At 31.7% G+C, this 27,614-nt stretch overlaps 3 protein-coding genes across 6 annotated transcripts; 1 reads left to right on the top strand and 2 right to left on the bottom strand.

Moving 5' to 3' along the window:
* The first annotated feature begins 3,745 nt into the window (after positions 1 to 3,745).
* On the top strand, positions 3,746 to 9,975 carry LOC11430925 (heavy metal-associated isoprenylated plant protein 32). The gene is made up of 2 exons (XM_024785065.1): positions 3,746 to 3,833; positions 9,326 to 9,975. Exons 1-2 carry the CDS (start codon positions 3,746 to 3,748, stop codon positions 9,973 to 9,975), a joined length of 738 nt encoding a protein of 245 aa, XP_024640833.1.
* A 7,915-nt stretch (positions 9,976 to 17,890) lies between these two features.
* Positions 17,891 to 21,810, bottom strand: LOC11424782 (probable serine/threonine-protein kinase WNK11). Of its 4 annotated transcripts, none has more exons than XM_024783591.2 (3): positions 21,649 to 21,810; positions 19,946 to 20,464; positions 17,891 to 18,654 (listed from the first exon to the last, which is right to left on the bottom strand). In XM_024783591.2, the coding sequence occupies exons 2-3, from the start codon at positions 20,438 to 20,440 to the stop codon at positions 18,265 to 18,267; spliced, it is 885 nt and encodes a 294-aa protein (XP_024639359.1). In that variant the 5' UTR covers positions 20,441 to 20,464; positions 21,649 to 21,810; the 3' UTR covers positions 17,891 to 18,264. The 4 variants fall into 4 exon arrangements, with proteins under 4 accessions (XP_024639359.1, XP_024639358.1, XP_024639357.1 ...); XM_024783590.2 differs by having other exon boundaries at positions 19,946 to 20,459; XM_024783589.2 differs by lacking the exon at positions 21,649 to 21,810 and adding an exon at positions 21,207 to 21,628.
* A 2,554-nt stretch (positions 21,811 to 24,364) lies between these two features.
* LOC11423041 (splicing factor ESS-2 homolog) lies at positions 24,365 to 26,376 on the bottom strand. Its single transcript, XM_003617921.4, has one exon. The coding sequence runs from the start codon at positions 26,218 to 26,220 to the stop codon at positions 24,688 to 24,690; it is 1,533 nt and encodes a 510-aa protein (XP_003617969.1). The 5' UTR covers positions 26,221 to 26,376; the 3' UTR covers positions 24,365 to 24,687.
* Positions 26,377 to 27,614: the final 1,238 nt, after the last annotated feature.

Raw genomic sequence — 27,614 nt, 5'->3', positions numbered from 1 at the left:
AAGTTGGTCCATTATGTTAGTGATGTAAGAATAAGTTTGTCATTTCTGTCAAATGTTGAGTTAACTACGTTTAAAACTTCAACATGGTATACCACCAAAGTTGTTCATATGTGCATCTTAGTTAGCCATGTGGTCATTTTAAACAAAAATTTGACTAAAATAGTAAACTTAATTTGACTAAAATGGTAAACTTACTGCAATGTTAGTAACGTAAGGTACCAATTTAAAACTTGTTAAACGTATGGGACACTCTTAAAACCTAAAATAAATGTAAGGAACCAACTTAAAAGTTATTAAACATATGGGACAAACTGAAAACCTAAAATTAATGTAAGAGGTCAAAATGCAGTTAAACATGTGAAAACTTTCGCGTGATTTTCTTATCTTTATCTCTTTACCTTTCTTTTGTTTTTCAAAACTATTTTGCCTTTAAAAAATGAAGTGTACTCTCAAAAAGAAAAGAAAAAGAATATGACTTAAATGTACATTTTTTTTTGAAGGAGACTTAAATGTACATTTGTCCCCTCACTTTTAAAAATTTATGATTTTGCCTCATGAATAAAAAGCAGCAACTTTGCCCTCCTAACTTTATAAAAACATTACAAAAGTGTCGAGAAGAGGCCACATGTCCAAAAACAAGTAGCCTAAATTGCTATTTTCTTAAGATTAGGAGACAAAAACACATCTATTTTAAATATAGAGGTTCACAATTGCTTTTTTTCTTTCTTTCTTTTTGCAATGTTTTATAAAATTAAGAGGTCAAAATTGTATTTAAGTCAAATAAAATTTAAGACTTTACCTTATGTGTGTTATTACAAAAGTAGAATAAGATAAGGATGGATTCATTATTCGGGTTTGCCCGCCAGCTCAATTGTTAAATTACAAAGAAATATATGGAGAGGTAGAGAAAAATAACATGCCTATGGTTATAAAGATATGGAGAGAGAATGTGAGATGAGTGTTATATTGGGACTGACTGTTCAAATGGAAGATGATTGATTTTATCGGTTGTAAAATTCTTTTTTTTTTTTTAGTTTGATTTGAAAGTGATTAATAATGAAAAAAATGGAAGTTTAGATTGCTTTCTAGTTGATTTTTGCATCAAATAACATTTTTAAGACAAGAAAAAATATTTGGAAAAAAATCTAAATTATTGCATTTTCAACGAAATGATTGAAATTAAGTAGTTAACAAATTTCATTATAGTATTAATATCACGAGTCATGACTAAATCAATTCTCTAATCACAATTTTCTTACCTTTCAAAAAAAACAATTTACTTACCTTTCAATTAAGCTACATGTTATCAAAGTTTCAAGTTACTACATTTTATCACATATTTTTTTAAAGTAATTTTCCCATTTCTTTTTCAATGTATTTATTGGCATAATCCTTATACTCACTAAGATGTAAATTTTTACTACTACTCATCATTTAGGAATATATTCTCTAAATAAAGGGTATTGTTTAAAATAAAGTAAGAACCTTATATTATATTTATATAAAGAAAATGAGTTGGGTGTATATTTACTCTCTTTTTTGTGTGTCTGCGGTCCGAACTCTTGAACTTGAATATATTATGCAATGTTCTTACCAACTGAGCTAAACTCAAGGAGACGTGTGTATCTACTCTAATGTATGTTGATATATAAGTAACGAATGTTTGTTTCCATTAGAGCAAGGTCTCAAATTCAGGTTTTCTAATCATAAAGAATCCAATATAAATTCTAAAAATAAAGATTTTAATGCTATTCATATCAAATAAATAAAAGTCAATGGAGTGTTCTTTCAAGAATACAAAATGAAAATTACACGCACAATGATTGTGACAATGCTAAAGCAATTCACGCATCTTACATATAGGCTTCACTCTAGATTTTGGTGAGTAAAGACTTTCAACCCACCTTAATAATTGATGGATCGCGAGAAAAGTGTCTACACCAACTTAGATAGATAATTCTTCTTGAAGGAAATTGCAAAGGTTCAATAGAGGGTATTCTATCACTTTGTCTTGCTCTATATATTCAAACTTTAAGAAGGAATATATAAAAACTTTGTTTGATCTCGGAATGGAATTTTTGAAAAATAATGTTTGTAGTCTTTAAGAAGGTTAATTTAGAGAGAGAGAGAGTGAGAGTGAGAGTATCTTATCTTAGTAGTTAGTTCAAAGAAAGTTCTAAAGATATGTAAAAGTAGATAAGTAGTACGAAGACATAATATTAAATGTATGTAGTTGAGACAAAACAGTATAATTCTCTCTTAAAAGTGTGTAGAATTATACCTTGGTCTGTATAGTACTCTCCCTTGGATACTATAAAAGAGAGAGATGTTGTCATTTGTAAACTAAGCTAGTATAAGTAATTAAGAAAGTAAAAGAAACAAGTAAGCAATAAAACAAAGTATTCTATCTTCCTCAATTTCTCCCAAAAGCTTACTATAACCTTCTAATTTTTCAACAAAGGGCATCAAAGCTTAGATTTCTGATAATAAATCTTTCTATAGTCATGTCTAGTAATGGAGTAACACCCTTTCAAGTTTCACATTTATCAAGCATGGGGTGAATCACTTCGAAAAAAATTAATATCCACTATAGAGGCATGGAGGAAACTTCAAACATCTTGAAAACAAGAATAAAAAGTAAAGTAAAGATATAGAGGCCATGACAGTATACCAACTTTGAGGATCATTTATAAAGCTCATTATAATGATAAATAGAAAGCAAAAAAAAGAGATAAGGGAAACTCTTTCAAATGAAATTAAAGGTTGTGTTTGAGTTAGTTGGCTTTGCGCTACTGTTTCAACTTTTCTCTGTTTTTGGATTTTGGCATCGGGTTATTGGTGGGTCAAGTTTTTGAACAGGTTTAGGTGTCTGCTCTGGTGGTTCGTGGGTTGTGGGGTGCCTTTTTGACTTGTGTCGGGAGTCTTGTGGGCGATCGCTTTTGATTCGAGGTCGGGAGCAAGTTTGTGACTCATGTCCTTTTAGGCTGTTGTGATGTCTCCTCCGATAGACTGGAACTTGAGTGGTGGTCAAAGTTGTACGTTTGAAGGAAAATCACTTCAGGTGCCTAATTGTCACTGTTCACGGTGTTGGTTCTTTGAGGAGCTGTTGTTAGGGGTTTCAGCATTTTGAGGGTGCTGGTGGTTTTTCGTTGGGGGTTTTTGATGTTTTTATTTTCTTTTTTGGTGTAATACTTGGGATTTAATTCCCTTATATATATATATATATAATATATATTTTGCCATTAAAAAAAAATGAAATTAAAGGAGATTGAGAAAATCAAAAGAAATTCAATAAGCCAATAGAGGACAAGAATGCGGTTGAAGACAATTTGGGAGTGTCAGTCAATGGTGGAGAGGTTCGGATTTCACTAGCAGCAGTAATGAGAAAGGAGAAACTTCAATAACATGACGTGGAAAAGGATACTCAACCTCAAGGTATGCCAAATCTAACACTCAAAGCTACAATTATTAGAAGTTAGGTTTGACAAGAATAGGCTTGGGGAGGAGACTAACTATGCAGAAGAAAATGATGAGAAGTTTTGAAACAATGTTGCTAGCATGTGGAAGTAATGAAGTTAAAGGAAATTCATGGTACCTTAACAATGGTGCAAGCAACCATATGTGCGAACAAATGAGCATATATATTCTTGGATCTTGATGAATCAGTAAGTGACAATTAATGTCTCATTTGGTGGTGATGTAAAAATTCTCATGAAAGAAAAAAGTATGTAATATCTTAATCCAAATGCCTTTACTACCTTCAAGGAAGTTCAAAGATGTTGTCACGAAAGGAAGTGGTCAGCATATAAAAGTTACGAGGACTGGTCGAGGAGGTGAATTCACTTCTAAATAGTTTCAAGAAATAAGTAAAGAATATTGAATCATACGTTCTCGGTTATGGTTCAAATTGTACAACTTAAACAAACATAAGATTATAGTTCACCGAGATGTGGTCTTGGATGAAGAAAAACAATCGTAAAGATTATTACTTACCCATATTCAATATTACTTACCTATATTTAAGCACTGTAACGTTAAAAATTCCTTCAAATAAAAATATGCCGTTAATAAAAATCTTCAATACTGATCTATAAAGGAAATACAACATTTTGGTAGGATTTTACTTCTGCAGCATAATAATTGTAAAGATTATTGGCAGTGAAGGCTTAATTCTATCGGTGGTTATTCGGCTCGGGTAATCAGTTGATGTTTACCCAAGAGGAGCATAACTTTAATGCTATTTCAGATTTAATTTGGCACAAACATGTTTTCAAGAAAGTTTCTATGCTAGCTTGAAGACTTCTTCGAAATAGGTTGCTGTCAAAGGATAATTTAATGGCGTGCAGCATTATGTTTCATGAGTCACAACTTTGCATGTCCAGATGTGGAGCAGTGGCGGAACTGGGGGGTGGCAAGGGGGAGCCACCGCCACCCCATCCTAAAAAAAGAAAAAAAAGTTATATACTGCTTCTGGTGTTTTTTCTGTCCTACTGAACCAGTTTAAAGTACTTGAAAATGAACTTGCTTTATGCTGGATACCGAGTGGAATGAGTGTGATGTTAAGCTTTTAGTTTGCTTTTGTAGAAATTGTGGTCTCTAAGCATGAGGAAGAAATAAGGAGAAGGAATAAGGAAAGGAAAAAAGAAACATGAACTACAGTAGAACGAAAGAGAAAGTTTGTTAGCGGCGACTTAGGAAATATTACTAACAAATGTGATACAAGTCATACAACAACTAATTTATATCTAGGGTTGGATACTTTGATTTGGACTTGGGCCCAATGAGTCAATTAAATGGATTAATATCTAGGGTTGCATTAAAATATGAAAATTAATAAAATCTTTAGAGGTTTTTCTTGATTTATCTTCATATTTATTTATTCATTAACCGGTTCAATAATGGTTCATAACGGTTTAATCGGTTGAACCGATTGAACCATGAACCGAAGGTCTCATCGGTTCAATCTTTGGTCCGGCTTTAAAAACATTGGTATATATGTAGTTTAAATTTTGAATGATCGATTTTTTGTTTATTATGACTTAATGTGTTGTATGCAATATGATTTATATATTTTAGTTTTTTTTTTTTGTTATGACGGTCACCCCAAACTTTTTTGTCTAGCTCCACTGATGTGGAGGTGTCGAATCTATCCAACATTTGATTCTTTCTTGCCCTTGCTTTGCTCCTCTATGGGGTTTGGTTCGGTCGTGGATCGGAATACCGTGGCGGAGCTACAACCATCATTGTGTAGGCATGTGCCTGCACTAAAAATTCCATTTTAGTAGTAACGGTGTACATTATGCAAACTAAGTGCCCACATTACTTGATAAATTGGTCAATTACTCAAATATATTTCTTCATCTTTTAATGAATGATTTATTTGTAATACAATTTTGTTCTAAGTTGAATAATGATTTTAATTTTGGCTTAATTGCACTTTTGGACCCCTATCTTTTTAAAAGTTGCGGTTATGAACCCCTAACTAATTTAAATACAAAACAACCCCCTATGTTTTGAATCTTTGGCAGTTTTGGACCCCCAGTCCATTGTTGACTCGGTCAACGCTGACGTGGCACCCTAAGTGAGGTGCCACGTGTCAATTTTATTTTTATTTTTTGCCTTGGGGGTCCAAAACTGTCAAAGAATCAAAACATAGGGGGCTGTTTTGTATTTAAATTAGTTAGGGGTCCAAAACTGTCAAAGAATCAAAACATAGGGGGCTGTTTTGTATTTAAATTAGTTAGGGGTCCATAACCACAACTTTTGAAAAGATAGGGGTTCAAAAGTACAATTAAGCCTTTAATTTTCAATGCAATCGTAACTACTCTCTCTGTCATAAAATGATTGACTTATTGAATATTTCACATGTTAATGCATAATTTGGATTTTTAATTAACTCTTAGCAAACTCATTATACATTTTGGGATTAAAGTGACTATTACCATGTTTTTAATTCGATAATTGTTCTCCGAGCCCCTGCAATACTTGATAATTATGCATTTTCTAGCAACACTCTTTTAATTATACAGAATTTCCGATCTTCCAAGTTAGATAACTTTGTCTTATTTATAGTTTTGATGGGAATGCATGTTAAGAAAGCATGCCAGATTGCCAGCCTATAAAATGCCTAGTCGTAGCAGCATGTTTTTTTTGTTTAGTTCTTTTTCCTTCTTTCTTATTTTCGATTCATAATTTTTCTTACATGTTAATACAAGGAGATGTGGTAGGATAGATCAACAAGTTTAAACTAAGAGTTAAAAGAGTTGAATGATCTGAAATCAAACTCCAATGAAGGACAAAATACTAGTCTAACAACTAATATTGGCCATTGCATAAAAAAAGTGTTGAGAATAAAATGTTTAAATATATTTTTTTCTAAGATTTTAGATATAATTATATTTTAGATTTAGATATATAATAAGATATCATTAAGATTTATAATTTATATTTCTATTTAGAATAATTTTAAAACATTTGATTTTTTTTATCTAAATATATGTTTCAGAAATATATTTTGTATTACAAGATTTATAATTTATATTTCTATTTAGAATATTTTTTTAAAATTTGATTTTTTTTTAACTATATATATTTTTTAGAAATATATTTTGTATTACAATTTTTCACTATATATGAAACCAATAATAAATGTTTAGTGAGACTTCTCCATAAAAAATATATCTCATATAATTTCCAAAGTACAAACAAAAAAAAATAGTCCCATAAAAAAGAACATATTAATAGTAAATACACTATATACATTGACTTGGACAACAAAAAAAAATAGTCCCTCCTTCAAAAAAAAAAAAAAAAATAGTCCCATAAAAAATAACATTTTAATAGTAGATACACTGTATACATTGACTTGGACAACAAATTTCTCTTTCTCTTTCAAGCTGACTTGCTTTCTTTGTCTAGCATCTACTAGGTTTTTTTTTTTTTTTTTTTTTAACGAAAAATGTTAATATGTCGATTGTCCTAGTCAGAATGGAGACCTAAAATGTTAGCATGATCAGGTATTTTGGAAAACGTTGTGACCAAAAATTTCAAAAACAAATTGAAAATTAAACTGGATTTGGTGTATATTTTCATAAGAAATAATTCTAGAAAATATATCAATAAAGTTAGCAAATTTATTTCAAAGAAAAATCAAGGAAGTAATATTCTAGAAAATAGTATAATTAAATATGAAATAATTAGTTAGATTTTTTATTTTTATTAAATTACTAACAAGATTTTATTTTATTTTATACTGGATCCTAGATTTATATATACTATTTTTCACTGATTCTCCCCTATAAATAAAAACTCTTGTTGAGTAATTCTCATCCTTCAAGCCTATTTTTTATACCGAAACTTTTTTCTCCATTAACTAAAGATGAGCAATCACACAATTTGGTTTAAAGACGTAAACACTTTCTACTATTACTGAATTTATTTGTGTTTAGTTTTTTTTCTTCTTCATGTTGTAGTAGAATAATGTGTTGGCTATGTTTTTTCTGTAGGGTTTTAATCTAAAGGTTGATTGTATCGATGATTTGAGGAAAAATTCGGTACACACTTTTTACTATTACCCATCTCTTGTTCATATTTCTTTTGTGTTTTGATTTTTTTGTTCATGTTGTGCTATTAACTTGTGAAGCACGGATATAAACAAAGATATTAAAGATATTGGACACGACACAGAAATATATCGGATACGACACAGACACTGACATGCCGACATTCGTTAATAATTTTCGGGATATTTAATGACTTATCAGGTAGTCATTGATATGTGTTGTTGACTTGTTTTCTTGTAGGGATATTTAACTATGAAGGTCAATATTGACAAAGTGAGAACGCAAAATCCGGTAAACACATCCTACTACTATTACCACATCTCATATTTACTTCTTTTTTTTCTTTTGAGAAATCTAATTGATTTACGAAAAATATTACTCAATCATGTGAATGTATTTTATATTGATTATTTATATTTTATTTTTGAGTTGTTTAAATAATGGAAAAATTAATTAGACCTAAAAACTACTCAAATTTAATTGTTGTTAACTTTTAATAAAATTACTCTTGTTCTTCAATTCATGTAACGATTTTGTCATGTATCTTTTCATTTACATCATTTTTGTTCTTTGGATCAATTTGCATATGGATTTTTAAAATTTAAATATATTTTTTTTTTATTTCGATACTTACTCTTATGTTTAAATTTATGGCCTTTCACTCATGTTTTTATATGAATTTTAGATCCGATATTTGAGAATCCATATGCATACAAACTGAAATGATATAAATAACTTGAAAAATAAAAAAGATAAATGGCAAAAAATTATTAGCTAAAATTAAGTTAAAGGACCGTGAATGTAAGATTACCTTTTTTCTTTTTTTAAAGAGGTCTCAGGCCTCTAAATTTGTCGGGACATCCTGAGTATGACTGACTAGTGAGAAAGTCATTAATATGTGTTGTTGGCTTTTCTTTGTAGCATTGTATTCTGAAGGTTAATATCAATTGTAAGGCTTGTGAGAAGAAAGTAAGGAAACTTCTGCTGAAAATTCATGGTACATCCTTGATCTCTTTATTTTATCAAAAAAAATTTATATTTTTTTATAATATATGTCAATACCTTTCATTTCATCTTGTAAATTAATAATAACATGCCATACTTTTTATCTTAGAGTTCTCCATATTATGTATCAAATATCAATGACTTAATATATACCATGCATTTCAAGTTTTTCAAGATTATGTTATTAGGTATATATATCCAGTTTCAATTATAAGTGAACGCAACCAATTTCATATTAAATTTAGGATTCAATTCAAATATATATTGTTAAAGTAGATATTTTTTATACTATTAATCAATCATAGTTGTTTGAATAGTAGTTATTGGATCACTTAAAAAGTTTGACTTGACTTTAATCGTAGCTATGTATAAAATCGTACATATGAATAGTTGTGATTATCAAAATTAAACTCTTGAATTTGATTAAGTGTAATTAATTTTGTTGGCCTAAAAAAATATAAGAATTCTATAAAGTTTTTTTTTGTTATGATAAAACCACTAGTATTTTCTTGCCGTAGGGTGTTATTAGAAGTTATTAGAAAATAAATTTTAGAACTTTTTTTAAAAGGATGTAATTACATAGTAAAAATAGTTAAATTCGATAATATTTAATATCATTAGACATGAATATGTTTTAATAAATATTCAAGATACGAGGAAGTATGTTGTTCCAATTTTATTTTTCTTTTTACTTAGTTTTTTGATTTTTTTTTTAATTTGTTGTTAATTTAAATGTATTTATGTGTTACGTTGTCTAGTGGTGGATGCTGTGAGTATAGATGCAGAGCAAGAGAAAGTAACAATACTTGGTAATAAGCTGGATCCAAACGAACTCATAAAAGAGCTAAAGAAGTCTGGGAAGCATGCTGAGATATGTAATGGAAATGGAAATGGAAATGGGGGTAAGAAGAATGGAAATGGTAATGCCAATGCCAATAGTGGTGAGAACAATGGAAATGCTAATGGGGGTAAGAAGAATGGAAATGGAAATGCCAAAGGTGGTGAGAATAATGGAAATAGAAATGGAAATGGAAATGCAAGTGGGGGTGGGAATAATGGAAATGCAAGTGGGGGTAAGAAGAATGGGAATGACAATGTCAATGGTGGTGAGAATAATGGAAATGGAAATGGAAATGCAAGTGGGGGTGGGAATAATGGAAATGGAAATATGGCACAAATGGTTCCAATAGGTTGTGGAGGATATTATCATCAAGGGATGCCAATGCAAATGCAACCTTATTCATATGAACAACTTCATCACATGATGATGATGAACCAACAACAGCAGCATATGAACATGTATCCATCCATGAATTACATGCAACCACCGCCAATTCAGTCTCGCTGTATGGCTGATCTTACAGACAAGTTCAATGATGAGAACGTCCAGAGTTGCCGGATCATGTGAAAATCATATTAAACAAGTATCAACTTACTTGTGTTTTTAGCATTTTCGGCTTGTTTGGAGTTCATAAAATTGTCTTGGTTACGTTTTTATCATTTTTGGCTTGTTTGGAATTCATAAAATTTTGTCTTGGTTTTTATCATTTTTGGCCTGTTTGGAGTTCATAAAATTTTATCATTTTTGGCTTCTCTGAGTTCATAAGATTTTGTCTTGGTTGCTTGTGTTTTATTATTTTTGGTTTGTTTGGAGTTCATGAAATTTTGCCTTGGACTAGAAAATATGAAGTATTTAGAATTAGACATGGATGGTAGTAATACTAATAGGATATACGTATAACTTTCTGTTAAATAACTTGAAGTGTCATATGTAAGCTTTGTGAAAATAATTGAACAATGATATGTGTATGAAAACGACCATAGAGTGACAAACTATGAGGCAGTAAATTAAAAATGTGAATATATATTTAACTATACATAACAAAGTATAGAAAATCGAAAATCTAGACAAGAAGAGACTTCATATCTTCAATACAATTTCAATATTCTCTTAATGTAATGAATTAGGTAACACTACTTTTCAGTTCTCTTGCTTTAATATCAACTTCCACGGCTACTAATTAAAAAAAGTATACCTACAAGACAGCCAATAGATTCGACAGCTGGTGCTTTCCAGCATATTATTTGCCACAACAATTGTGTCATCTTGTCATAAATAGGACAGTTTTGAGTCGGTTTAGAATCTGACTATGTATGATTAAAATTGTTGAAACAAAAATCTTTTTGATGAATGTTTTGATAACAAACCTTATGGAATAAAGACTAAGTTTTATGAATGGTGATCTACTGATGGTTGCACTTAAGTGTTTTCACAGAAGTAGACAAGAAAGAAGTCTCTAACAAGTGCATATAAATACTCAGTAGAAGAACACCAAAACAATCGCATCACAAGCTCAAAGAAGATATCAAAAGAATATTGTTTGAATCAAATGAGTGTTTATTGAAGATTCAACAAGAAGATATATTTTATGAGCAATTGACTCATCCTCATAACGGCTTGGTTTTCAATAAAGTCTTAAAGATTCGAGCAATAAAGGGTTAATATTTGAAAGAAATGATCTTCAAATAGTTTCTAAAAGAGTTTAAGCAAAAGGCACAAAAGTTTCATTCAAGAGAATGAATGTACCTTTATGTTTACATGCATGCCTAAGCTAAAACATCTCAAGGATACTCAATGGACAAGAAACATTGTGTGCAATCACAAGAGAAATTATGTGATAAATTGCATCATCAACAAAATAATTCAAGGTTAATTAACCGAGAATGTATTGTCATCTCATATAGAAGAAAACATTATCAACTCCGATGAAAGAATGGTCTCATGATGAGGATGCATATTACACTCGAAATTATTATCATCATTTCATCAAAATGATTAGAATCAACTTTGAAGAGAAACCAATTCATGAATAAATTATTTATCAAGTCATTCATTAATGATATTGATATCAAAGAAGAAAATTCATGATCATATGCTTGGAGATTATATCATAAAAGACTTATGATAGTCCAATAATCTTACATCACTATTCAAGATATGATTTGGAGAATAGAAATCAATCAAAGGAATTTTGACTTTGAAAAAGGTTTATCATCTTCCTACAAATATCATTCTTGTCATACAAAGTGAAGAAAGCATCCTCATATGATGTTTTAAAAGATAACAAAAATATTACAATTATTATTTTGTTATTCACTAATGTGTTTTGTGAGAATGTTTCAGTGAGAATGTTCTGGAGAACGTTTTGGTCACTGTTCACAAAGCAAATAAATAATTTTCATCAAAAGACAAATCATCAAAATGGAAAGCATGACATAAATCCAATACAAGAATTTGTCTTGGGCTTAAATGATTTTTGATCCATTTGAAGCAAAGCTCATTAAGGAATATGTCTCCAAAGTTACTATCATATGACATCATCAAAGACATCATCTTATGACATCATGCAATGACATCAAGATTACATCATCATAAGTGGCCTCCAAGCTTCTACAATCAAGAGAACAACTAGTTGCACTTTTACAGCTCATTACAGCTAGTAAAAGCGTGTCAAATATTTCTCAAGTCTAGCTGTATGCAGAGAATGTTCTGGAGAACGTTCTGCAAGTGCAAAATTTCATGTTTTCTCTCCAAGCATCAAGTGGAGCCAATTTTTCAGTTTGAAATGAGTTCCAACAGCTCTTTTTTAGCTTGATCTCCAAGACATACATCTTCTATAAATAGAGGACGTCTATGAAGGTTAAAAGCAAGAGTTTGAAACACAAAGCAAAAGGCTATCAATCTCTTCTACAATCACAAAGCAAACTCCATAATCTTTCACTATATTTATTTTCCTTATCTCTTTTGTTTGAGATAACATCTTGAGTTTGTGTTTGTAAAATATCTCTTTTGTTTGAGATATCATTTAAAATCTCTTTTGTTTGAGATTCCATTTTCTACCAAAATCCATCATCATACAAAGTGTAAACTAGATCTCAAGTCTATTGGGCTTAATAGTTTGAGATAGAAGAGTTTCAACCTTTCTTGTGTGATCAAGAATTGTAGAAGCCTGTTGAGGTTGATAATACAGGGGTTCTGGACTGATCTGGTGTGATCAAGACCTTATAGTGCTAGTTAGAAGTTTCTACTAGCTGAATACTATAGTGGATAATCTCACACGAAGTGTGGGGACTGGAAGTAGCCGGGTTTGGTGAACCAGGATAACTCTCTTGTGTTATTCTTCTTTCTCTCTCTATCTCTCTTTTATTTTTACATAATATACACACACTATCACACTCATATTAATATTTATTAATCTCCAGAATATTCTGGTCCTAATTAATCACAACCAAATTAATCCAGAGTTCTCTGGTCCCAAATTAATCATTAATATTGTTGTGTTATTTTATTCAATATTAACTGCCTCTAGAGCATTCTAGTCCAAGATAAAAACAACTGCATAAATATTTAACTAAAGTTTAAATTCAGCTTTTAATATTGTTTTATCATTCTGTCTTATATAAATCATTCTTTAAAACATTATGGTCCATGTTAAAATAACTTTATATTTTAACTTAATATTGTTTTCTCATTCTGTTTATATTAATCATTCTCCATAATATTTTGGTCCTTGTTAAAACAAATTAAAACAATTAATCTTTAATTCATCCAGAACATTCTGGTCCTTGTCAAAACTATTTAATCATTTAAGGTATATTTAATCCAGAACATTTTGGTCGTGTATAAATCAAATATTCTAATCTTGTTAGACTAACATTTACCAAGAATTTTCTTGAGTATATATACTTATTTAAGTTGCAGGACTAAATTTTAAAAGGGTCACAATTCAAACCCCCCCTTTCTTGTGACTATTTCTTTCACTTCAAAAATGTTACTTATGAAGTTATGTACATTACTGATGTAGTGAAACTCCAGTAGTCTTTTACAATGTTAAGTCTATTGATGAAGTTATGTGCACATGCTAACAAATCAAGTAAGAAAGTATATAGTTGGACAAGAGTGGTAACAAATGAATACGTGTGAATGAAGGAAATGATAGGTGTCTATATGTCGTTCGAAATTACTTTTAAGATGCCTTGACTGTTAAGACATCTTAAAAGTAAAGAATAAGGGTTGATATTATATGCACATGCATAACAAATTATTGTGGTTTATAATATAACACTTTATTTTCTCAATCTACTAACTACTCATTTTAGAGGAGGTAAATCATTCTCATACCTTTTTAAAACGGGAAAATCAGGATCCAACCTTCTAAAGTAAGAAAATTGCTTTAGAGTGTACAATAAGTTATATCAACTCTTCATTTTCTCAATTTACTCTCTACTTGCTTTTGAGGAACCCAATCTAAAAATCAAACCAGCCATTAAATTAAGGTGGAAAATTATCTACATAAGATGATTTAACCATAACCATTATACATTCATTAAAGCCTATTTTTGGTTCCATATTCATTTGTTCCATTCATAATCAGGTTTGTGTTAGTCAAATGTGATTTGACCATAAATTGTGATAAAAATCATTTTTTCCTAAAGGATTACTCTCAATCAAAATCAATTTGATTAGTTCAATTCAGTAAAAATTAATATTTATTATTCCAAAATCAAACACATGTTAAGTTCTATTCATCAAAAAGCAAAATAAGAAACCAACAAACTGACCTGGCCAATGTTCTCATTAAGATCTCTGTGAATAATTCAGGGATCATGTGTATGAAGATACTCCAATCCCTCAAGAACTTGTTTCCACTATTTCTTAAACACCTTAATCAAAATATATCGATGTTTCTTCCTATAATCCCTAAGATTCTCAGATGTTCAAACCTCATGAGTAATAAAATTGATATTACTATGATCATCGTCTTTCCAAACACTATAACAAATAATGACATACTTGTTACTGAGATTTCTGAGCAATTCAACCTCAGAATGTAGACGATTAATAAGAACATGATCGTTGCTGAAATTCTAATAGCATTTTTATCAGGTGAGCCATCCTCTTTGAGCAGCCTATACCAACCATATTACTCTGAGTATGCCTTAAGATGTCCCATCAAATCACATATTTTTCTCATCCAAATATGGATATAAAATGATTCAACAGCAGTAAAAGAAATCTGATTAGCAATATCAATTCACACTAAACATCAGAAATTGAACCAATGTCATTGATGGAGTATTGTTAACTGTTAAATCCAAATTTAAACAAAGATTTATTGCTATTTAATTAGACAATCAAGCTTCTCAAATATAAGCCATTCCTACCTAAAATTGGCAAAAGAGCGTTCATACAATTGAAATAGAAACATAATAAAAAAAGAGTAGTAAACTTTCAAACTAAAATCATAAAGCATATATAGCTCATACTATTAAATGGTTTCTTAATTTGTTATAGTCGATAACATGAAGGCATAACTCATGAGTGAAAACAAGAAGAAACAAAATAATTCAACTATTTATTCCTCCAATTGGAAGAATGCTTTTTTATGGAATAATGTTTTACAAAAAGAAAACCTTGTTGCAACACCAATCGTCTTGTTACTTAAATCAAACCACGCTAGTTCACCGTCTTTTTTCTGAACAATATTCGGCCTTTTTTGCCCGCTCCAATTGGATATGCAAGGCAAGGCAAAAATTCAACTACGAAGAGTTTGGTCCATGAATCCTTTATACCGAGGTCACCCAAAATTAAAATGTGAAGTATAGATGTCTCTATATAATGTAAGATGAAAGCAATAGATCCATTCAACAACACCAAGCAGTGTCTCCATACCGAATAAAACTCATCAACGTGCGAGGGTATGAGTGTTGTAATGCAAGATTCATTGTTGAAGTCAAATGACACCAAATATGCATGTGCTTCTATTTTAGCCCACCAATTACACACTCCATCCATGTACACGACTACATTGTCATAAGAACGAAACATATCAACATCAATTGTCCTCCAAGTGTTACTATTTGGTATATACATCTCCCAAAAGAAACGGATGGCAAACCAAGACTTGGAATATAACTTATTAATCGAATCAACTTATAGTCATGTGTAACACGGTCATAACCAACTCGTACTTGATACTTATCGGGTAAAATAAACCAATAAGGTTTAGATTCAATAGGGCTGAAAGGAATGAACTTGAATTCCCTTGAAGTTGGATTCCACAATGCAAGTTGCTTTTCACCACGCCACTCACGTTTAAGACAAAGAGTGCCATTAATACTAACCTAACCCAATATTTCAAAACGAGTACGATCCTCTTGATTTGGATTGTCATCATATGGAAATGGCTTTGGCCAGTCTAATTGAACCACATTCTCACACCTCTCACCAGAAAGAGAATGCAATAGATTTTTACAATGGTAATAGCCATCGAGATCATTTGGTTTTGTTTGTAAGAGTACGACAGATGAATCATCATAATAAGAATGATCCTTTGTTAAGAGATAGGTTCGATATAAAGTCATGAAATTAGGGTTATTGAAACAATGGTCCTTGATTAGGGTTATAAATCAAAGATAGGAAATAAATTGCAAGAATAACTTCAAGGAACTCTAATTCCAACATTTTTATGCCTTATTACTCTCCGTATTTATCTTCGCAATTTAGTTTCCATCGTTTTAAACAAACAACCAATCAAACTATAACTTAGAACAATATTGATTGTTGAATGACTTAGAATATTGCACCAGTCCCTGTGGAGACGATAACAAAAATACTTACTTTTGATACTACATCATGAATACATGTAAAATACTATAATAAAAATAATAAATAAGATGAGAAAAAATATAATATAAGAAATATTTGCATGAATGAATACATGTAAAATACTCTAATAAAAATAATAAATAAGAACTTAACCTCAATCCAGATTTTAGGCACCTAACAACTTTTGCACCGAAAGCGCCTACTTCTAAAAAATGACAAGGCAACGATAATTGTCACACATATGAACAATGCATTAAAGTGTGGAAGATAAACTTTCATATTTGCATGAATGAATACATGTAAAATACTGCAATAAAAATAATAAATAAGATGAGAAAAAATATAATATAAGAAACATAAAGTAATGATGACATTCCAATCTCAAAATCACTTAACCTCAATCCAGATTTTAGGCACCTAACAACTTCTGCACTGAAAGTGCCTACTTCTAAAAAATGACGAGGCAACGATTATTGTCAACACATGAGCAACACCATTTCCATTAAAGTGTGGAAGGTGGAAGGTAAACCTTCATATTTACATGAATGAATACATGTAAATGTAAATGAAGTGTGGTAAAGTGATGATTATAAATACCACTAACACATTTGATCAACAAAGAAAAAAAATTCTATAATAGCACGTTGGGTCAAGTTAGTTCTTATTTTATATTTTTTTATATCAACCACTAACCTACAAACCACCACTAACCCACACCCTTTCACACAACGGGGAGACGACACCCTTTTGTGTACAAGTTCCCTATTGTGTATTCGCACATTCTCTTGGAGGCCTTCTCAATAGCCATCAACGGTTTGCAAGGCTCCAAGAATATGTGCGATACACAATGAGGAGCTTTTTTTATTCTCCACGACATATGGTATCATATGCAATAGACCGCAAACAGATAATTTTATCTTAACAATTGTTCTATTTCCATTAACTTTATATTCACTAACTTTTTTCATTTTATTTGTTCAGCATACTTTTTCGAAAGAAGTGAAGGATGTGCTATAGAATGATTTAATCAATGGAGACAACAATAGGTTTTGGCAACATGGGATTTACATAGAAAGGCTTCCGGTTTAGATCAAGAAATATTCCATATGATAAAAAATATATCAAAACCCAACTAGCAGAGGTAATGAATGGAGTTGAACCTATATTTGTCTGTAAAGGTAAAAAAAAACGATCGTGAATTAGCAGAAATTCGCTATTGCTTAAACATGACTAACTATTTCGTAGCATGTGGTCACCAACAGCTACAAGATATAGATTGTGACCCATTATCAGATATATTATTTAAGTTATAAAATATCGTAATCTCCATTAATAATAATAATAGTAATAATAATAAAAAAAAAATTAACCCATATGGGTTAAATTGTTTGAGTTGATTATTCAATGAATTCATAGTATAAAATTACGGCAGTAAAAGTTAAAGTGAAATCCACAAAATTTGATTCAATAACAAAGTAAAAGTTCAATAAAGAATGTTAAAGTAGATGTTTCTAACATTACTCTATATTACAATCAAGAAGTAAATTCAAAATATTCCTCTAAAAAAATATCATTTCAAAATATTGTTATTATAAATGAACTGATGCAAATAAGGACATGATAACAATTAATTTCTTTATATATAACACGAATCTTGACAATGTGAGAATTCAATAAAATTGTGATATAGCATAATGAATTAGGTAATACTACTTTCAGTTTTCTTGGTTTAATATCAACTTCCACAGCCACTAATTACAAAGACAGCCAATAGATTCGACAGTTGGTGCTTTCCTGCACATTATTTACCACAACAGTTGTGTCACCTTGTCATAAACAAAGTCGGTTTAAACTCTGACTTTGTATTATTCAATAGTAGGTTTTAACACTACCATGATGAAGTTACGTACATTATTGATATAGTGAAACTATAGTGGTTCAAATGCACATACTAACAAATCAAGTAAAAAGTATATAGTTGGACAAAAGAGGGACAACAAATGAATTTGTGTGAATGAAGGAAATCAATCAAGTGATAAGTGTTGATTCTTCATCACTGTTGAGTTCAAAAAAGAAAGGATCCTTAAGAAGATCAGTAGCTGAAGGTCTTGCCCTTGGTTGTGCAATGCATTTCTCAATGAATGCCTTCACTTCTGGTTCTCTGACATTGCTCAAGGCTTGAGGCTTAATTCCCATTGTAACCTTTTTGTATATCTTGGCTACACTGTCACATTCACTATATGGTATCTCCATTGTAACCATTTCAAGCAAACACATTCCAAATGAGTATATGTCTACCATTTCAGTGTAATCTTCCTCATACAGCTCAGGTGCCATGTACTCAGGAGTCCCTAAAATTGAATGTGCTGCATGGGTCCTTCCTACTATTGCAGCCAATCCCAGATCACCAATTTTTACCTATAAAAACCCAGAGTGAAAATCTAATTTTTCAGAACTTATCAAATCACAAAATATGTTTTAATGTAAGAATTGACATTGAGTTCTAGATCTTCTTTCAACCTAAGTGCACAAATCAGGATGCAACTTCACTTTAAAATATAAAGTGAGTAATATCGACTATTAATGATTAAACCAATGATTGATTTTATATGCATATGCAAAACAATCATGGATATGTTGAAACATCATCTCTTCATTTTCTTACTTTATTCTCTACTACTATAGCGGAACCAAATCTACAAATCAAACCATCCATTACAGAAGGCGGGAAATTACAGAATCTACATAAAGTAAGTCCTTGGAAGTTAAAATCACTTAATTTAATCATTATTCAACTGTGTTTCCTTTCAATAGTCCTCATATATGTCTCAGCCCACAACCAGCGCTCAATGCTATATTAGATCGTTTATAATTATAATGGTCTACAATAAAACTCGGTCATTAAAAACTTACCTATGGAAAAAAGATGATTTAACCATAACCATTTGACAACATACATTAAACCTATGTTTGGTTCTACATTTGTATCTCCCATAATCACATTTGACTTGGTCAAACATGATTTGACCATATATTGTTATGTCTGACTTCTAGTTTTAGAATTGATTCCAGTACCAAAATCAATTCTTCCTAAAAGCTAATATTTCTAACTTCTACATTGGTACAGACAATTCTCAAATATATTAACGTATACACACACAAAAACAAATCTAATCCAAACATAAATGAATAAAAATCACTTTGTTTTGTAGCATGTTAAACTCACTTTCATCCAAAAAAGATGAATTAACCATAACCATTATTATACATACATTAAGCCTATTATGTTTGGTTTCATTTTGTACCTCCCTACCATAATCACATTTGGGTTAGTCAAATATCGTTTGACCATAAATTGTATGTTTGACTTGTGACTTTAGAATTGATTCCATTACCAAAATCAGTTCTACATAAAAGCTACTATTTCTAGCTTCTGTTGAGACATAGAATCAATGCTCAAACTTATTAACATATATACACAAAAAAACAATTCTGATCCAAACTATTCAAACATACTTGATGGATAAATATCACTTTTTTTTGTGAACTAACCAAATATTTAAATCATTTTATGCTGAACTCACTTTCATCCAAGATCATTTTAGAAAGTCAATTAAGTCAAAATCAATTTCAGCCCCAACAGAATCAAACACAGCTAATTTATATTCATCTATCAATCAGCAACAAAATATGAAACAAACTAACTAACCTGGCCAATGTTCCCATTAACAAAGATATTACTGCAATTAAGATCTCTGTGGATAATACAGGGATCATGTGTATGAAGATACTCCAATCCTTCAAGAACTTGTTTTGACCATTTCTTAAACGCCTTAATCGAAACATGTCGATGTTTCTTCCTATAATCCCTAAGGTTCCCGGAAGTACAAACCTCAGTAATAAAATTGATATTACCACGTTCATCGTCTTTCCACACACTGTAACAAACAATGATATACTTGTTACTGAGATTTCTGAGCAATTCAACCTCAGAATGAAGACGATTGATAAGGACAGGATCGTTGCTGAAATTCCGAAGTTTAACTTGATTCCATGCAACTTCAATTCCTTCTTCTTGATCAAAACCTCTGTATACTCTCTTCACAGCTCCACTACCAAGTAAATCATTGTAACGACCATATCTTCCTGTTGGATCAACTTCAGCAAATGGTTCTACTTCTCCATCCCAATTCTCAGCAGGCATTTTCAAACCCTAATCTCACCTACACTAACACAAACAACACAGTTATAATCATAATTTAATAACAAATAAATAAACAAAGAATCTGCATGTCAAGATTAACTTCAGTTTTTCAATGCAAATAGTACCATCAAGGAAGAACAAGATAAAATTGGTTACAAAATCAATTCATTGAGAATCAATTTTTGTTGTCGTACAACCAAACACACACTATGAGTGAATTATTTCTAAAATTGATTCAAATAAAAAGTGAATTATTCTGTAAAATTGATTCTAACAAAAAGTAAGTTGAAGATAAAGTCATTTATGTTTCAATGCTAAAAATTAGTTGAACAATAAATTCTAGGATCAAAAGCTCCAATTTTCAGAATTTCTTGTGACATAATCAATAATGATCATAATCAAAATCAATTTTACACATACAGCAACTACTCAATTCTAGAATAAAAAACTTCAATTTCTAGCTTCAAGTTAGAATCAATTCAATGTCAAGGTAAAAGCTAGAATCAATTTTAAAAACAAAATCAATTCTACTCAAACATATCAAAATCAATTTTTCAACTACATGATCAATTTCTACTTGTTCAAAAATGGAACTTCAAGAATCATAGCAAAAAAATAGACTGAATTGTTAGTTATGCAATGAAGAGAGTGATTTATCAAGAAACATTAAACAAAAATTGAAGTAATGCTTAATTAAGAAAATAATTGAACTAAAGGAAAATTGAAATTGAAATGTGAAAGTTAATGAGAAATGATTAATGATTACGTATTAGGTTTTATGAATGGTGAATTGGGAATTTCTGCAACAACTTCTTCAACACCGATTCACCGAATGAGAAAATAACTAAACACAGCCTTAAAAAGGAGGGAAAATTATTGAACGGTGTCGTTTTGGAGGGAGATGATGAGGTGGCAAATTTATCATGTGAAAGTGTTTTTACTTTATCATTCTTTTTTGTTCGGTGTTCTTGATTTTTGAACCATTTCTATTTTTGATGCTATGAAGGGGAATCATGAGGGTACGAAATTGAAAACACTGAATGAATACTCCTAATGTTCAGCACAAATAATAATTGAAACATTTAATTTTAATCCAAAAAAAAAAAAAGAAAACACTGAATCTGATGGGATTCGGAATTTGTTACGTTCACGAGAAGAATGGGGAAAGATTTTCATTCAAAAGAAAGAGAAAAAGTTTCAGAAAATACCCGTGCCATGCCAACTCATTATCTCAATCTTTCAACATTGTCTGGCTTTTTTGTCACACTTCTTCTAATAATAATTTCTTTTTTTAAGGGTTCTTGTAATTTAATGATAAGTATTAATAATTAGGTGAGGAGACCGGGATGGAGTGGTGTGCCTGCAAACGCTTGAGGTGGATAAAAGATGTTAGAAATGAGATGTAAGGTTGTATCGAGATGATTATGTGTATATGTGGTATTCGATCAATGAACGTGATATTTTGTTGAGAAAATTATATTTGTACAACCATTTTGTAATAACTTTTTTAATCTAAGCCGATATGTTCGGTCCACAACATCAATGCTACTATTGTGGATTTGAATTATCTTATTTTCTTGCACCATTAGGAGAGTTTGACACAATAAAAAAAAAAAATTAGAGAAGAATTGACACAAATTGTTGATGAATCTTATACATACACAAACCAAATTAACAAAAATAATTGGTTTAGGGTCCATCTCTACTATCACGAGAGAGAAAATGAGAGACTGCGGAGAAGAGGATTGAAAATTGAAATCATATTATTTTCTACTTTGGATACACTTTCATAATACACAATGCAATGTGGCTATAGATGATCTTTTAGGGATCAAAGTGTCTGTGAGCTATGCAAGGCCATGTAATAATGGCCTTCATGCCAATTGCCAAAACATGCCATATTATAAAATAAAATAAAAAATTAGCTATTTAATTACAAAATTTAACAAGCAATTGTAGATGATAAAAAAATGTACAACTTGTATCACTTAGGAAGTTAGGATCGATATCACTTAAATATTGGTGGTCTTCGGAGACTTTTCTTTAGATGAAGATGATTAAATTAAAAAAATGCAAATGGTATTATTACTAAAATGTTGAGTAAGTTTTTTGGATTTTAATATATTTATGTTTTCCATTGAATTTTTCTATTTAGTCTGATTTTTACCATTTGAACTTAATGTCAATATTTTAAAGGTAGTTAAAAGAAATTAATTTGAGAAGCCAAATCACCAAGAAATAAAAAATTAAACCAACTATTCTACCATTATTTGCTTGAACATATTAGTTTTTACATAACTTGAAGCATTCTAGACACTAGTTTGTGGCACGTAGGAAGCATGGAACATGGATGGATGTAGGAATTTGGAAGTCAATTCAACTTATAGTGAATGTAGCAGCAGGTTTTGATGAGGCAATATTTTCTATGATGCCCTGTTTATCAAATGAGGATGTGATAATAGGCATGACAATATACAGCATTTGGTGGAAAAGGAATGACATTTTGTGGGAAAACTGCAGCAGGAACGGTTTTGTGGTGGCAAGAAGGGCTATAGATACACTCCAAGACTGGAGAGTGGTGCACCAAACTCAAAATACAACCTCTGATGACAGCAGCACATTAGGCAATGTTAAATGGTAAAAACCACCAGAATGCGGCTCTTTTTCCAGAAGAAAACCAGTTTGGCTACAGAGTATGCCTGAGAGATGAACAAGGACAATCGATTTGAGTGTGTATAGCTTGGCACACAAGAAGTCTGACTACAATAGAAGCACAGGCCTCCGGTTTATGGCTAGCACTGCAGTGGCTACAAGTCTGGAACCAGTGCCACATTCAGAACGAAACTGACTGTATAAACACCGACACTGCAGCAAAACTTACTGTATTAACACTAACACTCCCTCTTTCTACAAAAACACAACACTGAAACTAATCCTAAAGGTCTAGCCACCGGAACTGATGTTACCTTGTCTTGATAGAAAAACATTGTTATAGAGTCTTGTGAGCATGTTCAATGCTTTTCCAAGACTATGCACCAGCAGACTGAGTTTATCAATAGAACTCATATTTTTACCAACATTAACCATGAACTAGTAACTGACTTGACACCTCAGAGGCTTCTCACAATCAATGGCTCTGATGACTTTTTTTTGCAGACGCGCTTGGTAGGTTGGACACTGTAAATATATACTCTTCAGTTAGGAGATCCTCCCCTTAAAACGAATGGCATCTCCATGGGAAGAAACCTTGCCTTATGCTCTTTTAACAAAAAACAAAATATATAAATTACATCTACGTTAGGCACAAGGTGTGCAAAGAATATATACAGTGAAACAGTAGAGACATTACAACGCAAATCACCAACCACCAAAACAGTCTAAACCACAAATACACAAGGCTTCCTAAGGTCCAACATCATCCCTGCACATGCTAAAACAAAGTTTCCTAGTTTTTTACAGCCCCTATAACAAAATTAAAAATTGATTGTACAATACAAGATCACTCCCGACCCACAACAAAACAAGGAAGCACATCTACAACAAACCATATCCTGCAGATTATGCAGAAGAAAATCTGCAGTATGATCTATCAGCTTCAACCTTGCCTTATGATATTAACCGTTTACTTTATTAAGGGCAGGCACATCAAATGGAAGAACTGAGTAAGATACATTGCATACAGGCTCAACAACCTGCTAAGTCGTGCATCCTAACTTCATCTCATCTCATCTCATCTCATAAATTACATAAGAGGCCTTACCATAAAATAAGCATTGGACTACCATCTATGTTGGAATTTAGATACATAACTTACTTCCTACATAGTATATTCTACATAGAATATTTATGAAGCCAGAAAGTGCCTCAAGTATTTTTAGGCAAAAAAAGAAACATGGAGGAATTTGGCAATAACAACAAGGCCTATGAAACAAGCAAAAGATTAAACATAGTAACTTCATAGTCAATCCTATGTTCAGCAATGCTTCAATATACAGGGGATTGATTGTCAATCTTTTGCCAACAAGAATTTTGCATACTGGCAGCAAGGAAGAAAAAGTAAAAAGATTAACATTCTGAGACGAGGTTACAAAATTCATAATGCAGATTGAATTATTGTTATACATTTCTCTTTTTTCATAAAGTTACATGTCTTACGAGATTTTGAGATGCTATCCAAGATGAGAAAAAAAAAAAAAAAACTTACAGCACATTCATCTTATCAATGTTTCAAAATATGTTAAAATAATTCACCAGGGAGGATTGGAGCCGTCTCTAACAGATGGAGACCTGGAAACTGTGCTCTCGTCTCGACCAAGCCTCGACACACTTCTAACTCTTGTAGGAGTAGCCAAAGCAGGAGTAGAACCACGGTAACTTGCACGGAGTGTCTCGTCAACAGAAGACGATGACTTTGCAATTGCATTCCGAACGAACTTCTGAGCTGCAGGAGAAAGCGTCCGCATGCTTGGACTAGCACTTCCACCTCTAGCTGGTGATGCCAAAGGGGGTTTACAGAACTTCTTCGACCTCTCCCTCAAATTCCGCGCAGCCTCCCTAGAAAGCGAGTGTGCCTTGGCATCTCTAGCCGGTGCAGAAGGAATCCTATAATGAGGTCCATCAGCACTACCACCAATATCAATCGGCGTATCCTCCATATCCAACCTCAGCGGAGTCCCTTCAATTTCTCCCCAAGTAATAAACGGAGACTCATCAGCTCCCGGTGCAGGAGATGGCGTCTTAACATAGCTATAACCATTATCAGCTTTCTTCCCAGATTCCAAATAAAACGGATTCGGAGTCTTCCTCAAATCCTCCAAATCATACTTCTTCAACTTATCCGCATCTCTAAAAGACATAGGCACCGGAGTAGCACCGGCAACAGGAGTATAAAGCATCTCAACTGTTCCATCCTCTTTCGGCCTAGAATCCATCATTTTACCATGAAACCTGGTATTCACCCGATCAATCTCCTTCGTGGCAGCTTTAATTCTAACAGCCCTTTCCTCCTCAGTCAATGGAACCTCACCCCGATCAGCAGGATGATACATCAACAAATTCTTCGCCGTATAATTCCATCCTTCCAACGTACTAGGAGGTTGATAAGAAGTACCATACCCATCAGTTATCCTATCCCTCTTTTCATCCTCAACAGCATCCCCATTCGCATTCGAATTCACACTATCTTCCAAATAACCAAACCTCTCTTTCCTCTTCCTATTAACTCTCTCCAAAATCTTCGAAAAACTTTGATTATCCTCACTTGTATACCTCCCCAAAAACTGATCAAGCCCAAGATTCGTATCCACACCACCAACATCCTCTTTCTCACCCTCACCAACCCCTAAACCATTCACTACAGGCGTTTTACCATCAAATTCATCTAAAGGGGTAAAATTTCTAACAAAAGTCGAACCCGGCGTCCGCGAAATTCTAGAATCAACAGTATGTAAAGGTGTTACCTTTCCGCCGCCAACACGACGACGCTCGATAATCTTCAACTGGGCATCACGAATTTGAACAGGATCACCAGTTTTTATCGCTTCAAGCCAATCAAGTCGATCACGAAGCTTTGAGATATCAGGAAAGTAATCACGCTCGATTATCTTCTCCAAAGCTTCAGCGTATGTATCTTCATCGAGAACCGTTGGGTGGCGATGATTCTTCTGGTGTTGAACACTTGAATTAGATTTTTTAGGGTTTTGGATTGAAAATTCAGAAATTGAAGGTGAAGGTGATGGTGATGAGAGATGGAGTGGAGAGTGACCTGGTGATTGAAGCATTGTTAGGGTTAGGGCTTGATTGAATTGATGAGATTGAACTGAATTGGGAAAATTGAAAATTGGGAATTTGGTTTTTGGGGTTAGGGTTTTGATTTGATTTTTTTTGAGAGAATGTGAGATTGGTTTGGAACTTTGATTCTCACGACGCGTTTCTCTTAAATAAACAAGCTAAAACACGGGTTAACAACTTTTTATTGCGTTTTCTTAACCAAAAAAAAATCTCTGCTCAGTTGGTAGGGATATTGCATATTATATGCAGGAGTTGGGGTTCGAACTCGGACACTCCATTTCTCCACAATTAAATTGTATGAGCTACACCTTTTTAAATTATAAAAGGAAAGAAAATCATATATATATATATATATATATATATATATATATATATATATATATATATATATATATATATATATATATATATTCATATCGTTTTTGTTACACTTTTTTAATATTTAAATTTATTCTTATCTATTTGTTACATGTGTTATTTGTATTGAAAATTGAGGATATTTTTTTAAAAAGAAAAAGTCATCCCAAAAAAGCCGAAAGTAGTTTTTTTTTGGCAAAATAGAAAATATAATAACTAAATAGAAAGAGATATATAGACCGGGGGACATTGAACATGACCCAAGAATAATCCAAAATAAAATAAATCGTGTGATAAATCAATCTAAACGAATAAAATTTAAAAGAGCTGAAATGATTTTTTTTTTTTTTCTTTTCTTTCAAACATGCAACCACAACAAAATAAGTAAAGTTTAAAATCACTCAATCTATCTTGCATCAAACAGCAACAAAAACACAAAGCAAAAGAAACACACAAAAGTGAACCGTCGTCGGAAACATATTTGTATTGGAAACAATTGTACATTAAAGAAAACTAAAATATTTTTTTATGAAGTGAAATAAACTATCTCAAAAGCAATTAAAAATACACATAATTTGACACTACTTGTGATTTTGTAAAAGAGACTTATTTAACATAGTATATTAAGTATTTATTATATTATGGCAATGGGTGGAGTGGGGATGGGTTTTACATTTCTCATTTTCATACATGATTCTCATATATTTACTTGTTACCCTACCCATATTCAACGGGGATGAGAAATTAAACCTCATCCCCGCCTCCGACGGGTTGGGTATCCCCGTCACATCCTCATCCCCGCATTGAATAACTTTTTTAATAAAAAATATAAGTTTTTTTACTACCCCTAGATAAATGTTGTAATACATTATCCAGCAATAACTTTAACATTTGTTAGACCGGTTGATTTAGTTTCTCCTTTAAATATCAATGATAGTTTTTATAACACGACAATTATCAAAACAAAATATCATGGCATGTCAACATAAGTAATTTTCTGCATTCAGGACGGATTTGAGCATGGGTT

The sequence above is a fragment of the Medicago truncatula genome, chromosome 5 (assembly GCF_003473485.1).
Source record: "Medicago truncatula cultivar Jemalong A17 chromosome 5, MtrunA17r5.0-ANR, whole genome shotgun sequence".
In the NCBI taxonomy this organism is placed as follows: domain Eukaryota; kingdom Viridiplantae; phylum Streptophyta; class Magnoliopsida; order Fabales; family Fabaceae; genus Medicago; species Medicago truncatula.
Note: the sequence above shows the minus strand (reverse complement) of the source record. Positions and strands in the feature narration are given on the sequence as shown.

What these genes read in the sequence shown, in the direction of transcription:
- LOC11430925 (XM_024785065.1), top strand. Translation starts at nt 3,746, where the DNA reads ATGCCTTTACTACCTTCAAGGAAGTTCAAAGATGTTGTCACGAAAGGA. An exon ending in TACGAGGACTGGTCGAGGAG is followed by an intron (nt 3,834 to 9,325) that starts GTGAATTCACTT and finishes TACGTTGTCTAG; the next exon opens with TGGTGGATGCTGTGAGTATA.
- LOC11424782 (XM_024783591.2), bottom strand. Translation starts at nt 20,440, where the DNA reads ATGCCTGCTGAGAATTGGGATGGAGAAGTAGAACCATTTGCTGAAGTT. An exon ending in TTAATGGGAACATTGGCCAG is followed by an intron (nt 18,655 to 19,945) that starts GTTAGTTAGTTT and finishes GGGTTTTTATAG; the next exon opens with GTAAAAATTGGTGATCTGGG.
- LOC11423041 (XM_003617921.4), bottom strand. Translation starts at nt 26,220, where the DNA reads ATGCTTCAATCACCAGGTCACTCTCCACTCCATCTCTCATCACCATCA.